This window comes from Xenopus laevis, chromosome 2S, assembly GCF_017654675.1.
Source record: "Xenopus laevis strain J_2021 chromosome 2S, Xenopus_laevis_v10.1, whole genome shotgun sequence".
Classification (NCBI taxonomy): Eukaryota; Metazoa; Chordata; class Amphibia; order Anura; family Pipidae; genus Xenopus; species Xenopus laevis.
This window is the reverse complement of record NC_054374.1, coordinates 140515875-140539577: the sequence shown is the minus strand read 5'-3', so window position 1 is coordinate 140539577 and position 23703 is coordinate 140515875. Positions and strand designations below refer to the sequence as shown.

Below are 23703 nucleotides of genomic sequence, written 5' to 3'. Positions count from 1 at the left end.
CTTCCTACAGTCTCCGTTATGGAAATCGGCATGTGGTATTGCCACAAGAGGGTTTAGTTAATTTATGGCCATGTAACATGTACATATATTAACTAACAAGTGTGTGGATATTTGTTTTTTTTTATAATTAGTTCTGTTGGGAGCACATTTCTTTATTGGTTTCCCCTTTCTTAACAGGTGGAGGTTTACATTCTACCTGTATATATTTTCCTATGGAATACGCTTTCTTTGGTCGGTAAGTAAGATTATTATTTCCATGAACCATGAACACCGTGTTCTAAATACTAAGGGAAAGACGTAATTGGTTTGTATTATTATACCGTGAAATAATACTGAATACGTCTCCGGAAAAGTGAGCAAAAATGGTCTGATGTAAACTTTTTGGACTCCACAAATAAAAGGGCTCTTGACACACCCCATTTTGATTGATATGGTACAGAGAGAAAATGCCCACAAATAAAGCATGGGCGTATAATTTAAAAAGTATAAAAAAAATAATGAAGACTAATTGAAAAGTTGCTTGGAAGTGTGTCAACGGTGATCCTTCCCTTTAGGTATAATCATCTTTTTTTGAGCTACATGATAATGCTGATTGCTGACATTGGCAGTGTGTTTGATACACCCAGGATAGATGCAGTAAGTTTCATTTGCAGACATGTGACCGAGTATAAAGCCTTGTAATTGAAGCCACTTTCACATTAAGGGTCACTGACCCTAGGAGCCAGGCAGCAGTAAACTATTAAAAGTTCAGTGTTCTTTTATGCCTGCATATCTTGACTGACAAGGGATGTTTGTGTGTTTTACAGCCCTTACAAACCTGTATGTAATGAGAAAAGCACCAAGAGGAGTGGGCAGATTGGTGATAAAAGGAGAATTTGCAGTAGCCCCCCTTTGCTGAACAGAAGATGAGGGTGGGAATAGCTGTGGGTCTTCAACTATGGTTGACTATGCAGTGGCTTTAGGAGGGTGTTGGGATTTTTAGTTGAGATATAATACAATTTCTGTTCTGAATATTTCTGTGTATCCTCTCCCCGGACAGATTTATGTGCCGCACACGCAATCCCACATTCCCTAGCTGATCCACAGCCGGGCCCAAGGTTACGGCCTCAGATAAAATGCAGGGTTCTTGGTAAATTCTTCTCACAGTGCTGTATCCAATCACTCAACTACAGCTCCTCTGCTTGCCTCTTATTGCTTAATGTAAAAATCATCTCTCTTAGTCCTAAGCGGCAGCTAACTGTAATGGTATACAAAGTGCTTTCCCTGGCACTGAGCTGTGTCCTGGTTGTCTCTAATAACCATGTTCATTTATTATTCCAGTGTATGCTTTTGTAGACTGTAGCATTCTTAGGCAATTTGAGTTAGTTGCACAGCTCTCCACTTGATATGGCTATATTCATGCAAGCCCACTTAGGTTAGCAATAAGAAATAATAATTCTAATTCTTTACAATTTTACTTGCCTGGAACCCCCTGCAAAGCTGCAACTAGATGGCATCTTTAATTTTAATCTGGAGGAAGGCAGAGCACGAATGCATATAAAAATAAAAACTGGAGACCATTTGCAAATTGTATTAGATTATCACAGTCATTCTTTAAGATAATCTTAAGGTGAACTTTACCTTTAAGGAACTAGCATGACTGTTAATCAGATAATAAAGAAGCAATGTTGCATATAATGGGTGCCGGTATGATTTAGGAATCTAGTTAGTTATCGCCTCTCAGGTTGCTCTCGAAGGTGCAGCAGAAGGTTCATATTAGGTTCTTACATTGAATAATTGAAATATAATGCAGCAACATGCAGGTGTATATCAGGATTAGCAGCCTTTTACCCCAGTGAATGTATTTACAAAGTGACGCTTAAAGGAACAGTAACCTCAAAAAATGAGTGTTTTAAAGTAATAAAAATATAAAAGTACTGTTGCCCTGCACTGGTAAAACTGCTGTGTTTGCTTCAGGAGCACTACTATTATTTATATAAAAAAGCTGCTGTGTAGCAACGGGGGCAGCCATTCAAAGGAGAAAAGGCTCCGGTTACACAGCAAAGCTCTGTAGAACATAATGGTGTTATCTGTTATCCACTATTTAACCTGTGCCATACAGCCTTTTTTCAATTTCCATCATTGCTACACATCATAGTGTTTTTTTTTTTTATAATCTCTTTTATTTTTCAAAAATAGATACATTGACAGAGGATAACGTAAATATCTTTTCCAGTATAGAACAGTGAAAGTAGAACACATCAGTACAATTCCATGTAGTATAACATACATTGAACTTATTGTTTTGCTCAAGGTTGCAGAAACGAATCCCATGGGGCCCAAATTTGCATATGTCTCTCTACCCTGTCTTCCAATAAAGCCGTTAAATATAACATATTCTGTGTTTGAGTAATTTTTGCAATGACAACATGAGTATCAATAGTGTATTGTAGCCAGTGTTTCGCTAAATTGGTTCGTGCAGCAGCTAAGATTTGTCTCATCAAAGTATTCTGGAGTTTCGTAAGGGACTTGGACGGGCAGGCTAAAAGAGCCGCAGTAGCTTCGGGGACTATATGTGTGTGAAATACTCGGTCAATTAAGTTATAAATCTCTGCCCAATATTGTTGTGCTACAGGACATGTCCACCAGATATGCAAATAATCCCCAACTGCTGTACAACCCCTGAAGCAAGAATCGGGAGTGGAAGGATCAAAACGATGTTTCCTTGCCGGTGTAAGGTGCCAACGCATCAGCACTTTATATGTGGATTCTCTAATGGCAGTATTAGGGGATATCCTGGAGACAGTATTCCATATTAGTGACCATTCCTGCTGAGGTATAGAACGCCCTAAGTCTTTCTCCCAGTCCAGCATGTATTTAAGGGGCTTTTCCACATCCATAGAGACTAAATATTTATACAGTAACGAGATGGTGCCTCGCAGTTTCCCAGCTCGTTGAGAGCAGGTTTCCAACAAGGTTGGAGGTCTAGATTTAAAAGAGGGGTCAAACATCATAGTGTTTTTGACTCTTACCAGTGCAGAGCAACAGTACATTACATTTTATTTACTTTCAAACATTGAATTTTTTGGTGTTACAGTTCCTTTAACATATTTGCTCTACAGTCAGTATATGTAACACACTTTGCAAAGCAACAAAGAAACATTTTGTTTTAAATTTTATTCTGAGCAGCTTTTCTTTCTGAATGCAAAGTGCAGATACTCTTTCCAGTTACGACAAAACTGCTAATATTTAATGAACTGTTACTATGTGACTACTCTTGTGTTAATACATCAAACTTGGGCTCTTGAGTCACAGCCATCAACTGAGACAAGGACTTTGTCACATAAGAGTCTTAACTGCTTTCTTAAACTATTGGCCACGGGCAAGTCTTAGTTATCCAGGCCCTGAGCTTTCTTGTCTGGCTAAGTTGTAGACACAATGTCAAAGAAATCTGAAATGAAATTAAATAAGTGCACAAAATATAGAGTTTATTTTTGCCTTAAAGGGGAGCTTTGCCCCAAAATATGTTTTTGCATAATGAAATGAACTTCTAAGCAACCTTCCAGTATCCATTAATTACATTTTTTTTTGTGGTTTTAAAGTTATTTTTGAATGTGATTGCAGTTAAAAGCAGCAGCTGTCTGGTAGTTTATATTCTCTTCTGGTTTTGCATTCCACTTAATTAATGATTTCACCTATGTGCATGTTGATTCAAATCTTCGTATATGGCCCCAATATTACCTTTAAAAAGTATGTATAACGTAAGGTATGCAGAACACCTGCCTTTCTTACATATGCTGACACATAAATAACACAGAATTGAAATTTTCTCTCTGTTATCAGATTGTCTGGGGCATTATTTTTATGCATGTGTTATGAAACCTAAACAAGCCCTTACATAAAATTTTGTTTTGTATTTCTTTTTCAGACCCCATGGTTCTGGGATACACGACAGTGCTGGTATAATTATCCTTATCAGGTACAGTATCCTTGGAGAAGATTGACTAAACAAGTGTTTCTCTTAGGGGATGCACCAAATCCAGGATTTGGTTGCAGGATTCGGATTCGGCCAAATCTTTCTGCCCGGCCGCACCAAATCCTAATTTGCCTATGCAAATTAGGGGCGGGGAGGGAAATTGTGTGACTTTTTGTCACAAAACAAGGAAGTAATTTTTTTTCTCCTTCCCACCCCTAATTTGCATATGCAAATTAGGATTCGGTTCGATATACAACGAATCTTTCACGAAGGATTCGGGGGTTTGGCTGAATCCAAAATAGTGGCTTTGGTGCATCCCTAGTTTCTCTACCCTTTTCCTAGTGGTCTTTACGGAAGCTCTTCTTTAATCATTAAAGGGATCCTGTCATCAGAAAACATGTTTTTTTTTTCTTCAAAACGCATCAGTTAATATTGCTGCTCCAGCAGAATTTTGCACTGAAATCCATTTCTCAAAAGAGCAAACAGATTTTTTTCTATTCAATTTTGAAATCTGACATGGGGCTAGACATTTTGTCAATTTCCCAGCTGCCCCTGGTCATGTGACTTGTGCCTGCGCTTTAGGAGAGAAATGCTTTCTGGCAGGCTGCTGGTTTTTCTTCTCAATGTAACTGAAGGAGTCTCAGTGGGACATGGGTTTTTACTATTGAGTGTTGTTCTTAGATCTACCAGACAGCTGTTATCTTGTGTTAGGGAGCTGTTATCTGGTTACCTTCCCATTGTTCTTTTGTTTGGCTGCTGGGGGGGGAAGGGAGGGGGGGATATCACTCCAACTTGCAGTACAGCAATAAAGAGTGATTGAAGTTTATCAGAGCACAAGTCACATGACTTGGGGCAGCTGGGAAATTGACAATATGTCTAGCTCCATGTCAGATTTCAAAATTGAATATAAAAAAATCTGTTCTTTTGAGAAATGGATTTCAGTGCAGAATTCTGCTGGAGCTGATTCCTTTTGAAAATTTTTTTTTCCCCATGACAGTATCCCTTTAATGAAAAGTATTCTGAAATGTGTAGTTATTAAAGAACAAGGAAAGCGGTCTGTATATATGGCCCCCTTCTCAAAATGTACCACCTGCAATCCCCAGTACTTCCATACTTGTCCTTACCTGTTAAAATGGTAACACAGCAGGGTTGGCTGCGGCCATATTTTCCCCAGCTCTCTGGTGCTAGCAGCATGCACAGTTTAAGCTGATCTATTTCTAACTCAACTGCGCATGGTCCCGGTTGAAAATTGCATTGAAAGGACATGAGAGGCTTGACATGGCAGCTGCAAACCCAGCCTCATTTTCTACCTGAAACAAGTAATGGAGACCCATATATTCCATACATAGTCCACGTCTTCAGAAAATACTGAGCAGAGAATTTCTTATTTATTTATTTTTAACTGTTATCATCTATGCATTTAGTCTCTTCTTAGGGTAGGGACACACTGGGCGATTTGGGGGAGATTTAGTCGCCTGGCGACTAATCGCCGCGACTTTCCACGACCAATCTTCCCCGAATGCCTCCCCTCGCTCTGCGCCTGGCTAAAATGAAAAATTGCCTGCGCTAATCACACGCGGCGATTCGTTTTCCGAAGTCGCCCGAAGTTTCCTCGCAACTTCGGGCGACTTCGGAAAACGAATCGCCGTGTGTGATTAGCGCCGGCGACTTTTCATTTTATCCAGGCGCAGAGTGAGGGGAGGCATTCCGGAAGAAAAGTCGCTGCGATTAGTCGCCAGGCGACTAAATCTCCCCAAATCGCCCAGTGTGTCCCTACCCTTAAACCTCAGTCACTGCTCCAGACTTCCACAAGTCCATAGATCTTTGGTTTTGAACTGTAAGCCCTTTAGCACGTAGCAATGTCCTTACATAAACATAAGGCAGTCTGAGTATATAATCTTTTCCTTTTCCTGAGAAGGACTTTGAGAAAATGAGTCCGTTCTTTGCAAATAGTCTGATCCCTCTCTGCTTCATTTGATGCACTGTGGGCTGCACTTGTCAAGGTGGATAATACTCAAGTGACATAATAAAGAATAGCTTTTACACGAATTGGTAGAACATTGTACATCCATATCAACACTCATGCCAGTACAATAACATCATGAGGCACATTTATCAATATTCGAATTCATGTGAGTTTTTTTTTAATGCACGTGAATTAAATTTTACTCGAAATTCGATTGGGGGAAATGTATTTAAAAAAGCGTATATTAAAAACTCTGACTAATTTTACCGACCCGAAAACTCGAATCGAATTCGATTTCAACCGAACTCGATACAAGTTTTTTCTCTGAAAAAAACTTGAATGTCAGGAAGGCTACAAACATCTCTAAATTGGTCACTGCACCTCTCCCATTGACTTATACAATAATTCGGCTGGTTTTAGGTGGCGAATAGTCGAATTCTAATTCTCAAAGGGCCAGAGTATGATAAAGTTTGGATAATTCCCTAGTTGAATTTGACTGTTTTCCAATTTTCAATTTGACCCTTGATAAATCTGTCCCAAATGTATATACCAAATTTCTTGACCATCCACAGAGAGCTGCTTGGGGTGGGTGTAGAAATATATCCTAGCAACTCTCATTGCAGGCTGTGAATTACAATTTGTTCTCAGTGAATGCACTGCAGGCTCTAACTTTATCAGCATAAAAGCTGCTCTCTGTCTAGCCACAGCAGACTGCTTTCACTGTACCCTGTGTTTTAATGCATGCACCCTTATGTACATTCATTGATAAAGTGTATGTTTCTGCTGAAAGTCATGTAATTCTGCAGGCTCATCCCTTCCACCTTCTTTTTTTACAGCCGCTCACTTCAGGGTTGTACTATTATTACATCAAGGAGCTGGCATTTTACTGGTCCCTTATGTTCTCCCAGTTTACAGATATTAAGCGCAAGGTAAGTTAAAGTAACGATAAGCAGTGTGTATTGACATATTATACACTTTTTTTTTTAATTGATTTAATTATCTGTTCATAGGATAAGTGTTCCATAGCTTAAAGGAGAACTAAAAGTTTAAAAATAAATATGACTAGGAATTCTGTATTTTTGTAAAGTGAACTTACTGTACCAGTCAAGAGCGTCAGTAGCTTCATAACAGTACTGATCCAGGCCTTTAAGTTTTGCCACAGGAGCTCCCCATCTTTTAAGGGGCACATTTACTAAGCTCAAGTGAAGGATTCGAATGAAAAAAACGAATTTCAAAGTTTCTTTTTGGCTACTTCGACCATCGAATTGGCTACTTCGACCTTCGACTTCGAATCGAATGATTCGAACTAAAAATCGTGAGGCTCTTCGATAGTTGAAGTACTGTCTCTTTAAAAAAAACTTTGACTACCTACTTTGCCAACTAAAACCTACCGAGCATCAATGTTAGCCTATGGGGACCTCAATTCGAAGGATTTAATCGTTCGATCGAACGATTTTTAATTCAATCGAACTAAATGCGGTAAATCCTTCGACTTTAATATTCGAAGTAGAAGGATTTTACTTTGATGGTCGAATATTGAGGGTTAATTAACCCTCGATATTCGACCAATAGTTGGGGGCCGATTCACAAAGGGTCGAATATCGAGGGTTAATTAACCGTCAATATTCGACTGGGAATTAAAAGTCGAAGGATTTTAGCGCAAATAGTGTGATCGAACGATAGAAGGATTATTCCTTCGATCGAACGATAAAATCCTTCGAATCGAACAATTCGAAGGATTTTAATCCAACGATCGAAGGAATATCCTTCGATCAAAAAAACGTAGGAAAGCCTATGGGGACCTTTCCCATAGGCTTACATTGAGTTTGGTAGCTTTTAGATGGCGAACTAGGGGTCGAAGTTTTTTCTTAAAGAGACAGTACTTCGACTATCGAATAGTCGAACGTTTTTTAGTTCGAATAGTTTGATTCGAAGTCGTAGTCAAAGGTCGTAGTAGCCCAAAAAACACTTCGAAATTCGAATCCTTCACTCGAAGTTAGTGAATCGGCCCCTAAATGTGCCCCTAAGTGTCTGTGCCTTGGCTGCTGTAGAAAAGCTTAGCTGAGGGGGTTGTGGAAAATCATCAAGCAAGAAGTGAGTGGTGCCCTGCAGTGGTAAAACAAATCTGTTTAATTCAGAAACACTACTATAGTTCATATAAACAAGCTGCTGTGTAGCAATGGCGGAAATTGAAAAATAAATATGGCACAGGTTAAATAGTGGATAACAGATAACACCATTATGTTCTACAGAGCATATCTGCTGTGTAACCTGTGCCTTTCTCCCTTAAATTGCTACACAGCAGCTTATTTATTTAAACAATAGTAATGTTTCTGAAGCAAACACACCAGTTTTACCAGTACAGTGCAACACTGCATTACATTTTTATTACTTTAAAACACTTTAATTTTTTGATGTTGCTGTTCTTTTAAGAGGCAGAGATATTCGCTGCTAAAGGGCTGTGGTTGCTTAGGGCTAGCAAAGAAGCCCAAAACATAATGTGCTGCATTTCAAGACTACATCTTTTTTCAAGCTTTAGTTTTCCATTAAAGACGTACAGGTAGCTTGCCTTTAGAACACTTTTCAGTTGTGTTGTTTTCAGATTGTTCACCGTAAAGAAAGCCTTTTTTTATTTTTTTGTTTTCCCAAAATTTAATTTTAAAGTGTAATGTTCGTGTCTCTGGTGTTTCAGTCTGGCAGATCAGTAGTTCAGGTGCAGCTTCTGTACTGTTAAAATTTGCTACATTTACTTGATACAATTAGTTGATACATTTCTCAGCAGCATCTGTGGATTATTAGCAACTATTGTATCAATTGTAGGGCATAGATAACAAATGTATCACTGAAGACCCCCCTCCACCCAGAGCTGCTTTAGAAGGGGGAAAATGAGACTTTAAACTTCAATATTAGAAAAATGGCCACTAATAGAGAAAGAAAAGTAATTGGAAAAGGTTCCTGTGAACAATCTGCAACCAACTGAACTGAAAAAAGTGTTTGAAGGTGAACAACCCCTTTAAAGGATCAGGGTATTTCCTTTTGATTACGCTCTTTTTCCCAACATAATTATTTTGCTGCCATCTTAAGTATTCAGTCTGCAAATATTCTACTGTTAGTTATGTTAAGCTAGAAATTAAATAATAAGAATGTCAACACAGCAATGACCTCTTTCTTATATACTACACTAAGAGACACATTTATCAAAAGTCGAATTTCGAATTCATGTGAGTTTTTAAAAACCCCTAAACTCCCATAAATTTGTAATTCGACAAATCGAAATTTATTAAAAAAAATAGAATTAAATTGGCCGAAAACTCATTTTGAGTTTTTCCTCTGAAAACAAACTTGAACATCAGGAAGGTTGCAAACAGCTCTAAATTGATCCCTTGACGTCTCCCATTGACTTAAACAGCAATTCGGGAGATTTTAGGTGGCAAATAGTCAAATTTGCGTTCTTAAAGGGTCTTTATATTGATCTATTGATAAATCTTAAAAATCTAATTTTAATTTTTTTAAAAAAACGAATCGAATTTGAATAACTCCCTAGTTGAATTTGACATTTCCGACCGTAAAAAAAATAATTAAAAAATTCAAATTTCGAATTCAAATTTTCAATTCGACCCTTCTTAGTATATGTTTCATTTAGGGCTGATTGCTTGGGTGCCAGAGTCACCTAGGACTCAGCTCATCACTGTGTCAGTGGATCCTCAACTTTCTCACAGACAGACCCCAATCAGTGAGAGTGGGGGGATATGTCTCTGCCTCCATCTCACTCAGTACTGGAGCACCTCAGGGCTGTGTTTTAAGCCCCCTGCTCTACTCACTGTATACTTATGACTGTGTAGCCACGTCGGACACTACCTCCATTGTCAAGTTTGTTGATGACACTGTTGTGTTGGGCCTGATCTCTGACAACATTGAGAAGGCCTACCAGGAAGAGATTAGGAACCTGGAGAACTGGTGCCAGAAGAATAACCTCCTCCTAAACATCAGCAAGGCTAAGGAGCTGATTGTCGACTTTAGCACAAAGCAGGCAAGGAATTACGAGCCCCTACACATCAGTGGGGCGCCAGTGAAGAGAGTGAACAGTTTCCGGTACCTGGGTTTTCACATCACACAGGACCTGTCATGGTCCTGTCACATCAACAACCTGGTGAAGAAAGCCTGTCATTGTCTCGTCTTCCTCAGAAGACTTTGAGACTTTCATCTGCCTCTGAGGGTGCTTAAAAACTTTTACTCATGCACCATCGAGAGCATCCTGCACCTGGTATGGGAACAGCACCAAGCAGGACAGACGAGCTCTTCAAAGAGTGGTGCGCTCGGCCGAACACATCATTCGCTCTCAGTTTCCTGACCTTCTGCCTGTCTACACTAAGCAGTGCAGGACCAAAGCCAGGAAGATAATGAAAGACCTCTCCCATCCTAACAATGGACTCTTCTCACTGCTGAGGTCAAAGAAGCGCTTCCGCTCCCTTAAGGCCAACACAGAGAGAATGAGAAGGAGCTTTTTCCCTCAGGCCATTCTGTCCCTGACCCAGGTGTAGGACTGGACTCTCTCATATATCACATCACTGCACATGCACGTTAATAAAAATAACAATAACGTACTTCATTAATATACATCAGTAACTGTATACTGTTACTTTGCACACTGTTAACTTGCCCTTAACTTAAAATTCTTTGTTATACTTTACTTCTGTGAGTTAAATCCTCCAGTTCGACCTTACTTCTATGTTTATTTTTATCTCTTATGTCACTCTTATTTCGTTCTTTTTACTGTAAATTCTTACGGTCGGACATTGCACAGCAACAAGCATTTCACTGCATGTCGTACTGTGTCTGAGTATGTATGTGACTAATAAAATTTGAATTTGAGTTTTAGAAATCATTGGGAAAGAGGGTAGAGGAAAGGGTGTGCTTTGTAGAGACTTTCCAGTAAAAATATGAATGATAATTTAAATACAACTGCTGGTAGAGTGCATTAAGGGAATTTTATGAATGCAGAACAAGTAGGTTACACCTATGAGGGTGGGGTGCTGCAAACAAATAGAAACAAAGTAAATGAGTGGGGTAAAGTCAATAAACCTGCTGTAGGTGTTTTATTGTCTTGTTTCTAATGTACCAGGAAGGGAAAATGATTTTGTCAGGTTGCTGTGTAAGGCGGGAACATCATAAACAGTTGTAGGGACTGTGACATATAACTGCTAAAGCATAATTAGGGATACATATGATGAATTCCTAGGATTCATGGTTAGAAGTAATGAAAGGGTCTAAGTGAAAAACTGTTTTGCACCCACAAAGACCTCATTCTCTTCATTTCATGCAAGGTCTGCTCGATTAATTGACAGTTGACTGGAAGTGAAAGGCCAGCTTTTTACACTTTCCAAAATAATTTAACTTTAATAAGTCTCCTTTGTATAAACTTACTATATACTGCTGGCCTGTTTTCTGTCTGAGTAATATACTGTTAATTGGGCTTAAATGTGTGGTATTCTAAGAAACCCTGATGTGCAGTTTCAAGATTGGCCTGTTCCACAGAAGTAAAGGTATTGCAGCCTTGAGATTTGAATGCCCATTGCAGTCATGTAGTGTATCAGCTGTCCGAAAAGATACTGTAAATCTAGGTTTATGCAAGTCTAATAGAGCAAGCTCAAGTGACAATTGCAGCACTAAATCTGTGGTATGTGAGAACTTGCATTTAAAAAATCCAAGTTTAAGAAACAAGTACAGGTTTATTATGTTTATGTGCACATTTAGGGATCCTTCCCTGTCCTTGATGGGTCTATTGTGCTAGGAGCAAGCAGCTGCCTGAGTCCTGATATGAAACTGTAGTTTTTGTTTACATGGAGCAAGTAAAATGATAGTGGGTTTGAGTGGGTGTTGGTGGGCAAAGGGCAGCTTTGCATGCGAGTCCCCAGAAAGTTTGTGGACGTTTGCTGTCATTGGCCGCATACTCAACTATATCGAACATTGGCTTATGCAGACTGACGGTTAAATATTTCTTGATATCAGTAGGGAATCATTTTTTGCAGCGCTCACAAATAAAAATAAAAGTATGCGATTTGTTATGTCACTTTCCGCAGACAAACCTGCTACATTTATGTAAAAGGTTTGTATGATGCATAGGTAACAAATGACTGAGCAGAGTCATAATCCAATATTCGGGCACAGGCCAAGGCAGGTAGGTCAAGACACAGGTTAGAAACAGGCCAGTAGTTAGAGAACCAGAACATCAATCACATAAAGCGCACCCAGGAACGAACAGTGGAGCTACATAGGTCAAAGGCAATTTAAATCTAAATTGGAACCAAAAAGTGATATTGTCTGGCATCATAGGTTCGACTTATCCAAATCCCCATTTATAAAGAATTCCTTATACTGGGGGGGGGTAGAGTCCTGCACAGGTCCATTTTTTGGAACCGGTACTCGACCCGTACCTGCAATCCGCAACCCGGACCCGCAACCCGCATTCTTACCCGATTGGAGCCGCTACCCGACCCGCAAGTACCTTATCCAGACCCGAGACCCGCGAATCAGGAAGTGCTGTCATTGTAAACCGGAAGTGACATCATCGGATGTAGCCATGATCAGAAAAAAAGGAGTAAAAATTAATATTGAAAAGACCCATGGCCTGACCTGCAAACCTGCAGAACCGCTGACCCACGTCTGTACCCGCACCAGCAGGGCACCGCAGGTTTTTGCGGGTAACCCCGCGGGTACCTGACCCGCTGCAGGACTCTACTGGGGGGGGGTTGTAGATAGTAAGGGTTAAACCATGCATTAATATGTATGATTTAAACAATCAAAATCTATAGTAATAGAACACAATTTTTTAATTTTTCTTTTTAAATTTTGATTATGTTGGTTGGAAATAGTAAAGGAGAAAAAAGGGATAGGCACCCACCCAGTGATTATAATCAAATAATAACCTAATACCCTCTTTGCTAAAAGGGGAATGGCACAGGGTTCTGCTGCAGGAGCTCCACGCTATCATCTTCTAGATTTTCTAATTTCTAGTCCTGGTGCATGTTCAGTAGAGGGGAAAGTCGAACTTAGAAGCAAAAATTTCGCTTTTCCCTCTACTACACCTGGCCCAGAGCTGCAGAGAAGATGTGAGAAGTGGAGGGCAATGGTGATGACGTGGTACTCCTGCAAATGGCACCAGCCCAAGCATCAAGTAAGAGATTATCATGACGGGGGGATGGGGTGATAGAATGTCTAACATTTGTCACCCCAGTTATAGCATATCCCCAGTATTCTAGAGTGTTCCCTGTATAATTTGCTTCACTGCTTTCTAAATCACTACCCCTACAATTGTATGTATTCCCATTTGCTTACTAGACTTTAGACTCATTTGAGCTTGGCTATCCTTACCTGTTGTGCAACGGTAATATCTTCATTTCTTTCATTCTATTGTGCTGTATAATATGCCACTCCTTGGGAAATGTAGTAGAATGATAAACTTAGGAGCCAGCTATACATTACACAATAACAGACTATAAATGTCCTAAGCCGGTATTGTTTTAAACATGGTTTTCCTGTTTGTTGCACTGGATGCAACAAACCCTTTATAATACATAAGATTCATAAATATCTTGTAAATGGGATTCTTATAATTGCTGCTTAGTGATGTAATTTGAAAGCACTTGGTCTTTATCCTTGGGCCTTTACATGGTCATGGAACTTCTCTGTTCTCTCATATAGGGAGAACATTATTCTCTATATAATACATATTATTGCCAGTATAATTGTCTTTGCCATAAAATCATAAAGTGACAATGCCTTCTTAGAATCTTTACAGCTGGCCCCTGTGTAAGACCTACGTCTCGGCTAAATCTGAACTCAAATATTGACACATTCCTGTTTCGCTTGACTTTTGCTTTGCACACTTACACCACAACCTTTCCTGTAATTCACTTTTATGAGGAGGCCTAGTGCAGCCACCATTCTGCAAGCTTCAAGGATACCAGCAGCTTTTGACTGTGTGTGTGTAGGATGTTCTGCTCAACTAGAAGAATATTACTAAGTGGCCTGTTAAAGGAACAGTAACATCAAAAAATCAAAGTGTTTTAAAGTAATGACAATATCATGTAGTGTTGTCCTACACTGGTAAATATGATCTGTTTGCTTCAGAAACACTACTATAGTTCATATAAACAAGCTGCTGTGTAGCAATGTTGGAAATTGAATAAAAGGCTATATGGCACAGGTTAAATAGTGGCAAACAGATAACACCATTATGTTCTACAGAGGTTATCTGCTGTGTAACCTGAGCCTTTTCTTTTTTGAATGGCTGCCCCCATTGCTACACAGCAGCTTATTTATATAAATAATAGTAGTGTTTCTGAAGCAAACACACCTGTATTACCAGTGCAGGGCATCACTGCATTTGTATTACTTTAAAATACTTAAATTTTTTGATGTAACTGTTAAGTTACTTTGTGGCAGGGTAATGTTGCTGCGCTACATTGTAGTCACCATGCAGGGAAGCCATGCTCAGGCCAGACAGTGTGTTATTGTTGCAAACCTAAGCCCATTGAACTGGGCAGCTGAGAACAGTCTTGTGACCACTCTTGCTGTGTCCTCTAAGCTGAATGAAAGTTAATGGACAGATAACTCTTATCACCACAGCCCAGTGTTCATGCCCAGCAAGTAATTGCAGTCATTATGCTTCTCCTTATAAAAGAATCACTCTTGTTTTTTTTTTCTCTCCTGAGATCTGTAATTATCTGCCTGCCTTTTACGCTCTATAATGTAGCATGCGGAGCAGCGCAATTTCTTAGAACCCAATTAGTGGGACATACTAATGACTGCAGAGAGCTTTCTAGGCAATTTCTGCTTTCTGAACTGCCTTGGAGTAGTAGCGAGTTAGTTAGAAATATACCTAGAGATATATTAAACATGCACTGTGTAAATGTTTAGTTAATTCATATACCCTTGTATAGTTTCTCACTATCCATATGCAGTGCAGTGCTCTATGTGGCTCTTAGTGTTCATTTGGCTCACTTTGTTACATCTTGCTACACTATGCAATTGAATCATATTTCATCGATCTAGGGAATCTTATTTGCATTGGTTTTTTTTTAATCAGAAATGTCTTTTTCTCCCTTGCAGGATTTCCTGATCATGTTTATTCATCATTTGGCCACAGTTGGACTAATCTCTTTTTCTTATGTCAATAACATGGTGCGTGTTGGGACCTTGGTCATGTGCTTGCATGATGCTTCAGATTTTTTTCTAGAGGTAAGTTTTCACTAATGAACTATAGCTTATGGCAAAGATTACTGACATGATTGGTCTGAAATCTGGGTAGGGTTTGGGTCCAGTGTGACTTAAGCCATACATGAAGAGATCTGCTCGTCTGACATCATCGCCAAACGAGCAGATCTTTCCCCAATATGCGCACCAACAGCAGGGCTATATCGGGGTAAACCGAACATCAAGGCCGAACAATCGGATTACAACGAGGAGCAATGGGCTTATACGGGTTGGTTGGTGAAAAAATTAAACCTTCCCGATCGATATCGTGGCCAGATATCGATCTGGAAGACCCGTCGGAAGCCCCCATACATGGGCAGATAAATTGGTCTAATGGACCTATTTTGGCAGCTTTTTCTGCCTGTCTATGGCCTCCTTTAGAGTAACTTTTAACGGTGCACTGCATTTGCACTCTCTGTCCCCCTGCATTTGGTGGAGTAGTGTCGTACTGAACCCCCACCTATCTGACATAATATTTGATCCTCGCTAACCTGAAAAAGTTTGTTCAGCATAAAGCCCTATTCATGGCACTCATATTGAACAAGATCTACTGTCCCTTCAAAGGAATTGTTCAGTATAAAAATTAAAACTGGGTAAATAGACAGGCTGTGCAAAATAAAAAAATGTTTCTAATATAGTTAGTTAGGCAAAAATGTAATGTATAAAGGCTGGAGTGACTGGATGTGTAGCATAATAGCCAGAACACTGCTTCCTGCTTTTCAGCTGTCTTGGTTTCCACTAGTTGGTTACCAGGCAGTAACCAATCAGTGACTTGAGAGGGGGGGGGTCATAACTGTTTGCTTTTGAATCTGAGCTGAATGCTGAGGATAAATTGCAAACTCACTGAACAGTTATGTCCCATGTGGCCCCACCCTTATAGTCACTGACTAACTCAGAGTTAGAGAGCTGAAAAGCAGGAAGTAGTGTTCTGGCTATTATGTTAAACATAAAACATAAAAAGGAGAGGGAAAGCTATGGAGGCATTTTACTGCCAATATATTAGCTGTAATAGTGCAAGCTAGAACGCTATATTTATTCTGTCTAATGTTTTAAAAAGCTCTAGAAGCTCTCTCTGTTTGTTTAGGATAGCAGCTGCAGTATTTACTTGGAGTGACATCACTTCCTGTCTCTCCCTGCTCACTTATAGCTCTGGGCTCAGATTATAGCAGAGATGGGGGGGGGGGAAGAGGAGCAAACTGAGCCTGGGGGCAAGGAGGTTTAAGCTGAAGACGAAGTCTGATACAGAAGCCCATGTGTACACAATAGAAGGAAAGAAATTTCTTTTGACAGAGGACTCAGAGCAGCATTACTTTGAGGGTTTACTGGTGTATTTATATAGACCTTTCTGATAAAGCTTACTTAGTTTTAGCCTTTCCTTCTCCTTTAAGGGTAATGGCACAAGGGGTGATTACAAGCCTTTTATCTCCTGAATGTTTTTCCTGTTTGGCAATTGGATGATAAAATGTTAATACTCCCCCTCCATTCAGTGGATCTCCTGTGCCCATGGCTGCACCTGTGAAAAACACAGCACATATCACCCATGTGCCATTGTCCTTAGTGTGGTACTGCATTCACTGCTTGTTCTGTCACAACAAAGGCATTTTCTCTTGAAAATTCAGCCAAATTTTTCTTTTTTCTCCCTCCAAAGGCAGCAAAATTGACAAACTATGCAAAATTCCAGCGTTTGTGCGACTCTTTCTTCATGTTCTTCGCATTTGTGTTTGTTACAACGCGACTTATAATTTATCCCTTATGGTAAGTTCTCACATATTTATGCTGTTTAAGAGAACACTAGCGCAAATATATATATATACACTTTACTTCAGAATCTCCTGGAAACCCTATGGCTGAACCACCTGCCATTCAGGACCCCTGTGTTGCCACTGAACAGAAATGTGCCACTTGTTTTACTAAATTAAATGTTATCTACATTTTTCTGGTTTTTACCCCTGTGTGGCAGTTTTATTTTTTGAGGTTACACTTGCCTACCTGTAAGGTATAGATAAACTGTCATACTGCAAAAATGTCAGTTATGGTCCAATACAGCAAGCAAGCTTTCAATCCAATTCTCATCCTAATTTTCCTAAGCTTCGCCCCCCACCCAACCCTTACTCCTTACGTTAGACCTCTTTTTTTATTTTTTGACATAGCATGATGTACTTTTTTGAGATAACTGGAAAGTCCACCCAAAAACAGGGTTATACACCTAACTTAACCATGTTACTTTATATTGTTAGTAGGGATACACCGAATCCACTATTTTGGATTCGGCCGAACCTCCGAATCCTTTGTGAAAGATTTGGCCGAATACCGAACCGAATCCAAACCCTAATTTGCATATGCAAATTAAGGGTGGGAAGGGGAAAAAGATTTTCCTTGTTTTGTGACAAAAGGTCACGCGTATGCAAATTAGGATTCGGTTCGGCTGGGCAGAATCCTGGCCGAATCCCGAACCAAATCCTGGATTCGTTGCATCCCTAATTGTTAGTCTTATCTTTCTACTTTTCTGACACAGCATTGACATCTAGAGGCACATTTATCACGGGTCGAATTTTGAATTCATGTGAGTTTTTTTAAAACGCCCTTAAATTCGAAATTTGACTTGGGGAATTTATTAATAAAATCGAATTTTTTAAACTCTGACTATTTTAAACTACGCGAAAACTCGAATCGAATTCAATAAACTTGTTTCAAGTTTTTTCTCAGAAAAAAGAAAAATATAGAATGTCAGGAAGGCTGCAAACATCTCCAGATTAATCCCTCACCCTCTCCCATTGACATAAACAGTAATTTGGTAGGTTTTAGGTGGTTTTAGGTTTTAGGTGGCGAATAGTCAAATTCAGGGCCAGAGTATGATAAATCTTGAAAATCAAATTAGAATTGAGTTTGGATAATTCCCTAGTCAAATTTGAGAGTTTTGACCTTTAAAAAAAAAAAATAAATAAATAAAATTATAATTTTCAATTCGACCCTTAATAGATCTGCCCCATAATGTACTTTTTTTGAGATAATTAGTTTTTTACATAAGGAGTTTTTTTTTTTTACCTAATGTATTTCTTAGCAACTTCTGCTACATTGCTTCATGAGTCAGAAACCAGTAGTGCAGAAAATATAAACTTGTAATTCATATGTATTAGTTGCTTACAATTCATTATGCAATAAAGAGGTTTTTGGGTGATGACATCTGTTTTGCATTCATTTTTTTCCTCTAATGACAGGATCTTGAACACCACAATGTTTGAGAGCTGGGACCTTATTGGTCCATATCCTTCCTGGTGGCTGTTTAATGGTCTCCTCCTGGTCCTGCAGATTCTTCACATCATATGGTCTTACCTCATACTTCACATTGCATACAAGGCAATGATAAGGGGAAAGGTAGGTTTTTTTTGTCCATAGCAGATTCTTTATATAAGCTGAACCTGTACATTTATTAGTAAACCGACAAACCTATGAGATTCGCTTTCATTCTAAATGAGATCGTCTCTGGCCCTTTTCCCCTTTCTACTCTACTCTACTCTACTCTACTCTCCTATAGTTTTCTTTCTTGGCATCTTGTTCATTATCGATGTTCCTCTTGGTTATAGTGAAGTCACCGTAAACTTCCAGGAGTTTCTCCTGGTGAAATTGCCGAGTGCCAGTTTCTACCAAAGTGACGGTTGAACTTCTTATGTCTTAGTGCTCGGCACCTCACTCTTTTTCTCCCTCCATTTCTCTGTGTCAGGTTGGAACTGGAAAATATCAACCTTTGCCTGTAAGTTTTTCCTGCTACTACAGCCACTCTTCACTCTTTCTTCTCTACCTGCCCGTGCATGTTCATTGCCTTCATTATTAACTCTGGCCCAGATTCATCTCGGCGGACACTGCAGTATTAATCCCTACAGCAGACAATGGGATTTATTGTGCAGTATGCATGGAATGTGACTCTCCGATAAATCTGGGCCTGTGTCTTCACTGCATTTTCTAAAGCATCACATGCATCTAATAGCTGATCTATTTATGCCCATAACCAGCATTGTCTGACACTTATTATTGCAGGAGCCTCAATAAGGACATTTAGAGATTAAAATCCATAGTGTCCTAACTAAATATTTAATTTTTAACATTTAATCGTGCACCTATCTATACATTAGAGAAAATGTATGTGGATAATCTGAATAAAGAGAGAGTTCCCCAAAAATGACAAACCTTAAAAATAAGTGAATGTAAATTTGATGAGGGTGCTATTTTAAGCACTTTTGCGATGTACATTCATTATTTATTTAGGATACATATACTGTTAATATGAATGAATTTTGTTATAACAGCGCCTCCTGCTGGTCATTTTTTCCACCAGTCACAAGTAGTCAAGGAAGTCGTCAGGAGAAAGAAAGAGGCTGCTCTGATGTTGGTCAGACTGGTGGGAAAATGACAGCAGGTGGCGCTGTTGTAATAAAATTCATTCATATTAACAGTATATGTATCCCTTAATATCTTGGAATTAAAAAAAAATAAAAATAATGAATGTACATTGCAAAAGTGCTAAGAATAGCACCCTCATCAATTTTACATTTACTTTTTTTGAAGGTTTTCTTTTCCTTTAAGTATGTTTTAAATAGTAGTATTGTAAGCATTTAGCTCTCTTTTGTGCATCCAACTATTCTTAACTGGTATTTGTGATCGTATTGATCATTATGAGGTATGACAAAAAGTGTGTTGTGTCTGTACCTCTTTTGAAACCTCCATTTGATTGTAGGGGGCACACTGAATCCATAATCTCTGGATTCATCTGAATCCTCCACGGAATATTCATCCCAATACAGAACCAAATCCAAACCTTCATTTTTTTAAATTCAGATTTGCAGAAACTAAATATTCCATTTCAAAGTCACATGACACATGATTGAGATTGAACAAATCTAAATCCTGCCAAATCCTGGATTTGATGCTTTCCTGTTTGACTATAAAATCATTTTAATATTTAATGATTATATGAGTTTTTTTTTTTTTTTTTTGAAGAGCAAAATTGCCGAGACTACTACTGTTTCCATCATAGTGAAAGTTATTATTTTTGGTGAACTTCCATTTGAAGCTTGATAATATATAATTAATATAATTTAACATTGAGAGAACTCCTGCAAGATCTGTATGCATCCAGTCATTCATTATTCTGCAGTTTAGTGCATTGCTACACAAATGCGTGCCTTGTTTGCGGAAAATAATTTATCGCCAAAGAGAGTAACACAGTGTCGCCTGTTAGGTTTGAAGTAGAACCGTGTACCGGAAAACCTTACTTACTTAACCATGCTCCAGAAAGACACTTTAGTAGGTGCAATCAGAGCCCCAGCAGCGTTCCCACTGCTGATTCTTTGACTTATTCAGATCTCAAATTCAAATCACAAAAGGACAGACTTGCCAGGGTACAGTTCTCTGTTACATGTACTGGGGGTTAATGACTGCTGCCATCTTCTCCTACTGCCACTGCTTATAATAATAAGCTATGGGTATATAAATAAACACACAGTACAGTCTATTAAAAACCGTATACCTCCCTTCCTCCTAGGTTACTCTGCATGAATTAAAGTGTTTAACTGCTTGCAATAAATTGTAAAATCCCCCCTCCTTCCCAAATAAATGCTGAACTGGAACATCCAAGTTTTCTTCTTTTTTCCCTCCACCATCTGGCATATGGGACACCATGTGCCTTCTCCACCAGTAGAGAAAATTGAGCTTAACTCAAGTATTCATTTTCTGGAGAAAAACATGGTGTACCATTACCCTAAGGAAATGGCCTGTTGCAGGGGCATTAAATATGTGGAAACCACATGCCTACTCTTGTCCTCCCTTCCCGCCCGCCCGCCCCTTCCAGTGCCCCCCCCCACAAGCAGCTTTGTTTAGTCTTTATTGCATTTTGCATATTCTGGATTATTGGTGCATGGGCCGGCCCTGCTCCAAACCTGCAGGTTGTCTGGATTTGGATGGGCAAATTAACTATTTGGTTAAAGGGATTCTGTCATGATTTTTATGGTGGAGTTTTTATTTATAAATGACACTGTTTACACTGCAAATAATTCACTCTACAATATAAAATTTCATTCCCGAACCAGCAAGTGTATTTTTTAGTTGTAATATTGGTGTGTAGGCAGCCATTTTGCGTCATGTGCTTTCAGAAAGAGCCAGCACTTTAGGATGGAACTGCTTTTTGTCAGGCTGTTGTTTGTCCTACTCAATGTAACTGAATGTGTCGAAGTGGGACCTGGATTTCACTATTGAGTGCTGTTCTAAGATCTACCAGGCAGCTGTTATCTTGTATCAGGGAGCTGTTATTTAGTTACCTTCTCATTGTTCTGTTGTTAGGCTGCTGGGGGGGAAGAGGGGCGATATCACTCAAACTTGCAGTACATCAGTAAGCACATAACAGCACAAGTCACATAACTGGGGGCAGCTGGGAAACTGACAATAAAAAAATAAAAAAATCTGTTTGCTCTTTTGAGAAATGAATTTCAGTGCAGCACTATTAACTGATGCATTTTGAAAAAAAAAAACGTTTTCCCATGTCATTATCCCTTTAAGTAGTGGCAGGTAACAGGCCTAGCTGTACCCAGAACTGCTGCCAGTCGACATGGCATTTATATTAACAGTGTTTTATCATTGTACCGTAGAACACGGGGCAGCTACGGTTTTGTTGAAATGCACACTTGGAAAAAAAAACCAGTAAAAGAAACATTTACAGTGCCAATATACACAAAAATGGTTTGATAAATGATCATGCTAGTGACTTTATAAATATTGAAATATGAACGATTCCCTTCTAGTAGAATGCTAACAATGCACCCCCTGCCTTTCCAATATTAACACATGATGTCATTAACTTGGATCTCTTGTACATCACATTACGCATGAATTTTACCAGCAGTCATAGGTTGAGTCATTGGCACAGTCAAGAAAGGAGAAGCGACCAATCAGAAATCAGTTTTGAACAGACTACTTCAAGTTGGAAAATGAAAGCAAAGATCTGTAGGGGTTGCAGGTTAGCGCCTATTGCAAATCAGTCTCAGTATGTGTATAATTATTCTCTGTAGTAAAGGTTACACAGCTTAGTACATAGGTGGCTGCTACCAACACAATGCTAAACATACAGTAACATGAAATAGGTACATGTCCTTCAGAACATTTAGGGGCAGATTTATCAAGGGTCGAATTTCGAATTCATGGGAGTTTTTTTAAAATTCGGATAAACTCCCATGAACTAAAAATTCGACCAATCCAAATTTATTTATATATTTACTGGGGTGAATAGGATCGACCCAAAAACTGGAATCGAAATTGAATCAAATTTGATTTGTTTTTTCTCTGAAATAAACTCGAATGTCAGGAAGGCTGCAAGCAGCAGATTTTAGGTGACGAATAGTCGAATTTGAGTTCTTAAAGGGGTCAGAGTATGATAAATTTAGAAAATCGAATTCTAATTTTTTTTTTAATAAAAAAAAAACTTGAATCTAATTTTAACAATTCCTTAGTCGAATTTGACAGTTTTGGCCATTAATAAAATCCCTCATTCGAAATTTGAATTTTTAATTCGACCCTTGATAAATCTGCCCCTTGAAGAATAGGAGAAGAGTGGAGGGAGGCAAAACATAGATTTCATAGGCGGTAACTTCAGTACCCTACCATAGTCACTACTACTTACTAGGAATATAATAGCTGTTAAGGTGGCCATAGACGCAAAGATCCTATCGTACGAATCAAGGATTCGGACGATTTTCGGACCATGTGTGGAGAGTCCCGACATTTTTCGTCCGGCGGAGATCGGTCGTTTGGTCAATCGGACAGGTTTGGTTTTGTCCTGCCAGAGCGCATTGTGCTCTCATCGTAATCTGAAGATTACCCCCGATATAGCCATGCCCGTTAGTGGCATAACGGGGAAAGATGGGCTCGTTTGGCGGATCTTTTCGTCTATGGCCACCTTTACTAACTATACTTGTGCAATCTGATAATGATCCATAGGAAAAGGATCCACAGTCTAGAAATGCCCTTATAGCAGTACTGGTAAAGTAAAGTTAAAAAAATAAACACAATCTAATACCAGCGTGCCTCCGTATTTCTCTGATGCATTAAAAAGAACACATTTGTCCTTTATTATAAATATTACTGTATATCTCTATAGCTGTCTTCTATTGCTATACAGGCCGCTTCTTTGTGTGGCGCATGCCTTAAAGACCCTTAAGGTGGCCATAGACGCAAAGATCCGCTCGTTTGGCGACATCGCCAAACGAGTGGATCTTTCCCGATATGCCATTAACGAGCATGGCTATATCAGGGGTAATCTGAATCCGATTACAAAGCACAATTGGCTCCGGGGCTGTCTGAATGACCAAACGACCGATCTCCGCCGGACGAAAGAAGTCGGCACTGTTGGGGTAACCGGCTACTGACGCCCGGGGTCACCTTCACAGCGCGTCCGTATATTCCTCGGACCCGGGAGCCACACACGATCCAAAAATCTACGAATCCTCGATTCGTTCGATAGGATCTGTGCGTCTATGGCCAC

At 39.3% G+C, this 23703-nt stretch overlaps 1 protein-coding gene across 2 annotated transcripts in view; it reads left to right on the top strand.

Moving 5' to 3' along the window:
- cers5.S (ceramide synthase 5 S homeolog) overlaps window positions 1-23703 on the top strand; it is a 48297-nt gene that overhangs the window by 22415 nt on the left and 2179 nt on the right. The window contains exons 4-10 of one of the 2 annotated variants that reach the window (XM_041583212.1): window positions 178-235; window positions 3908-3958; window positions 6758-6850; window positions 15033-15161; window positions 16825-16931; window positions 18395-18551; window positions 18898-18927. In XM_041583212.1, coding sequence (XP_041439146.1) covers window positions 178-235; window positions 3908-3958; window positions 6758-6850; window positions 15033-15161; window positions 16825-16931; window positions 18395-18551; window positions 18898-18927 — 625 coding nt within the window. 2 annotated transcript variants of the gene reach the window in all.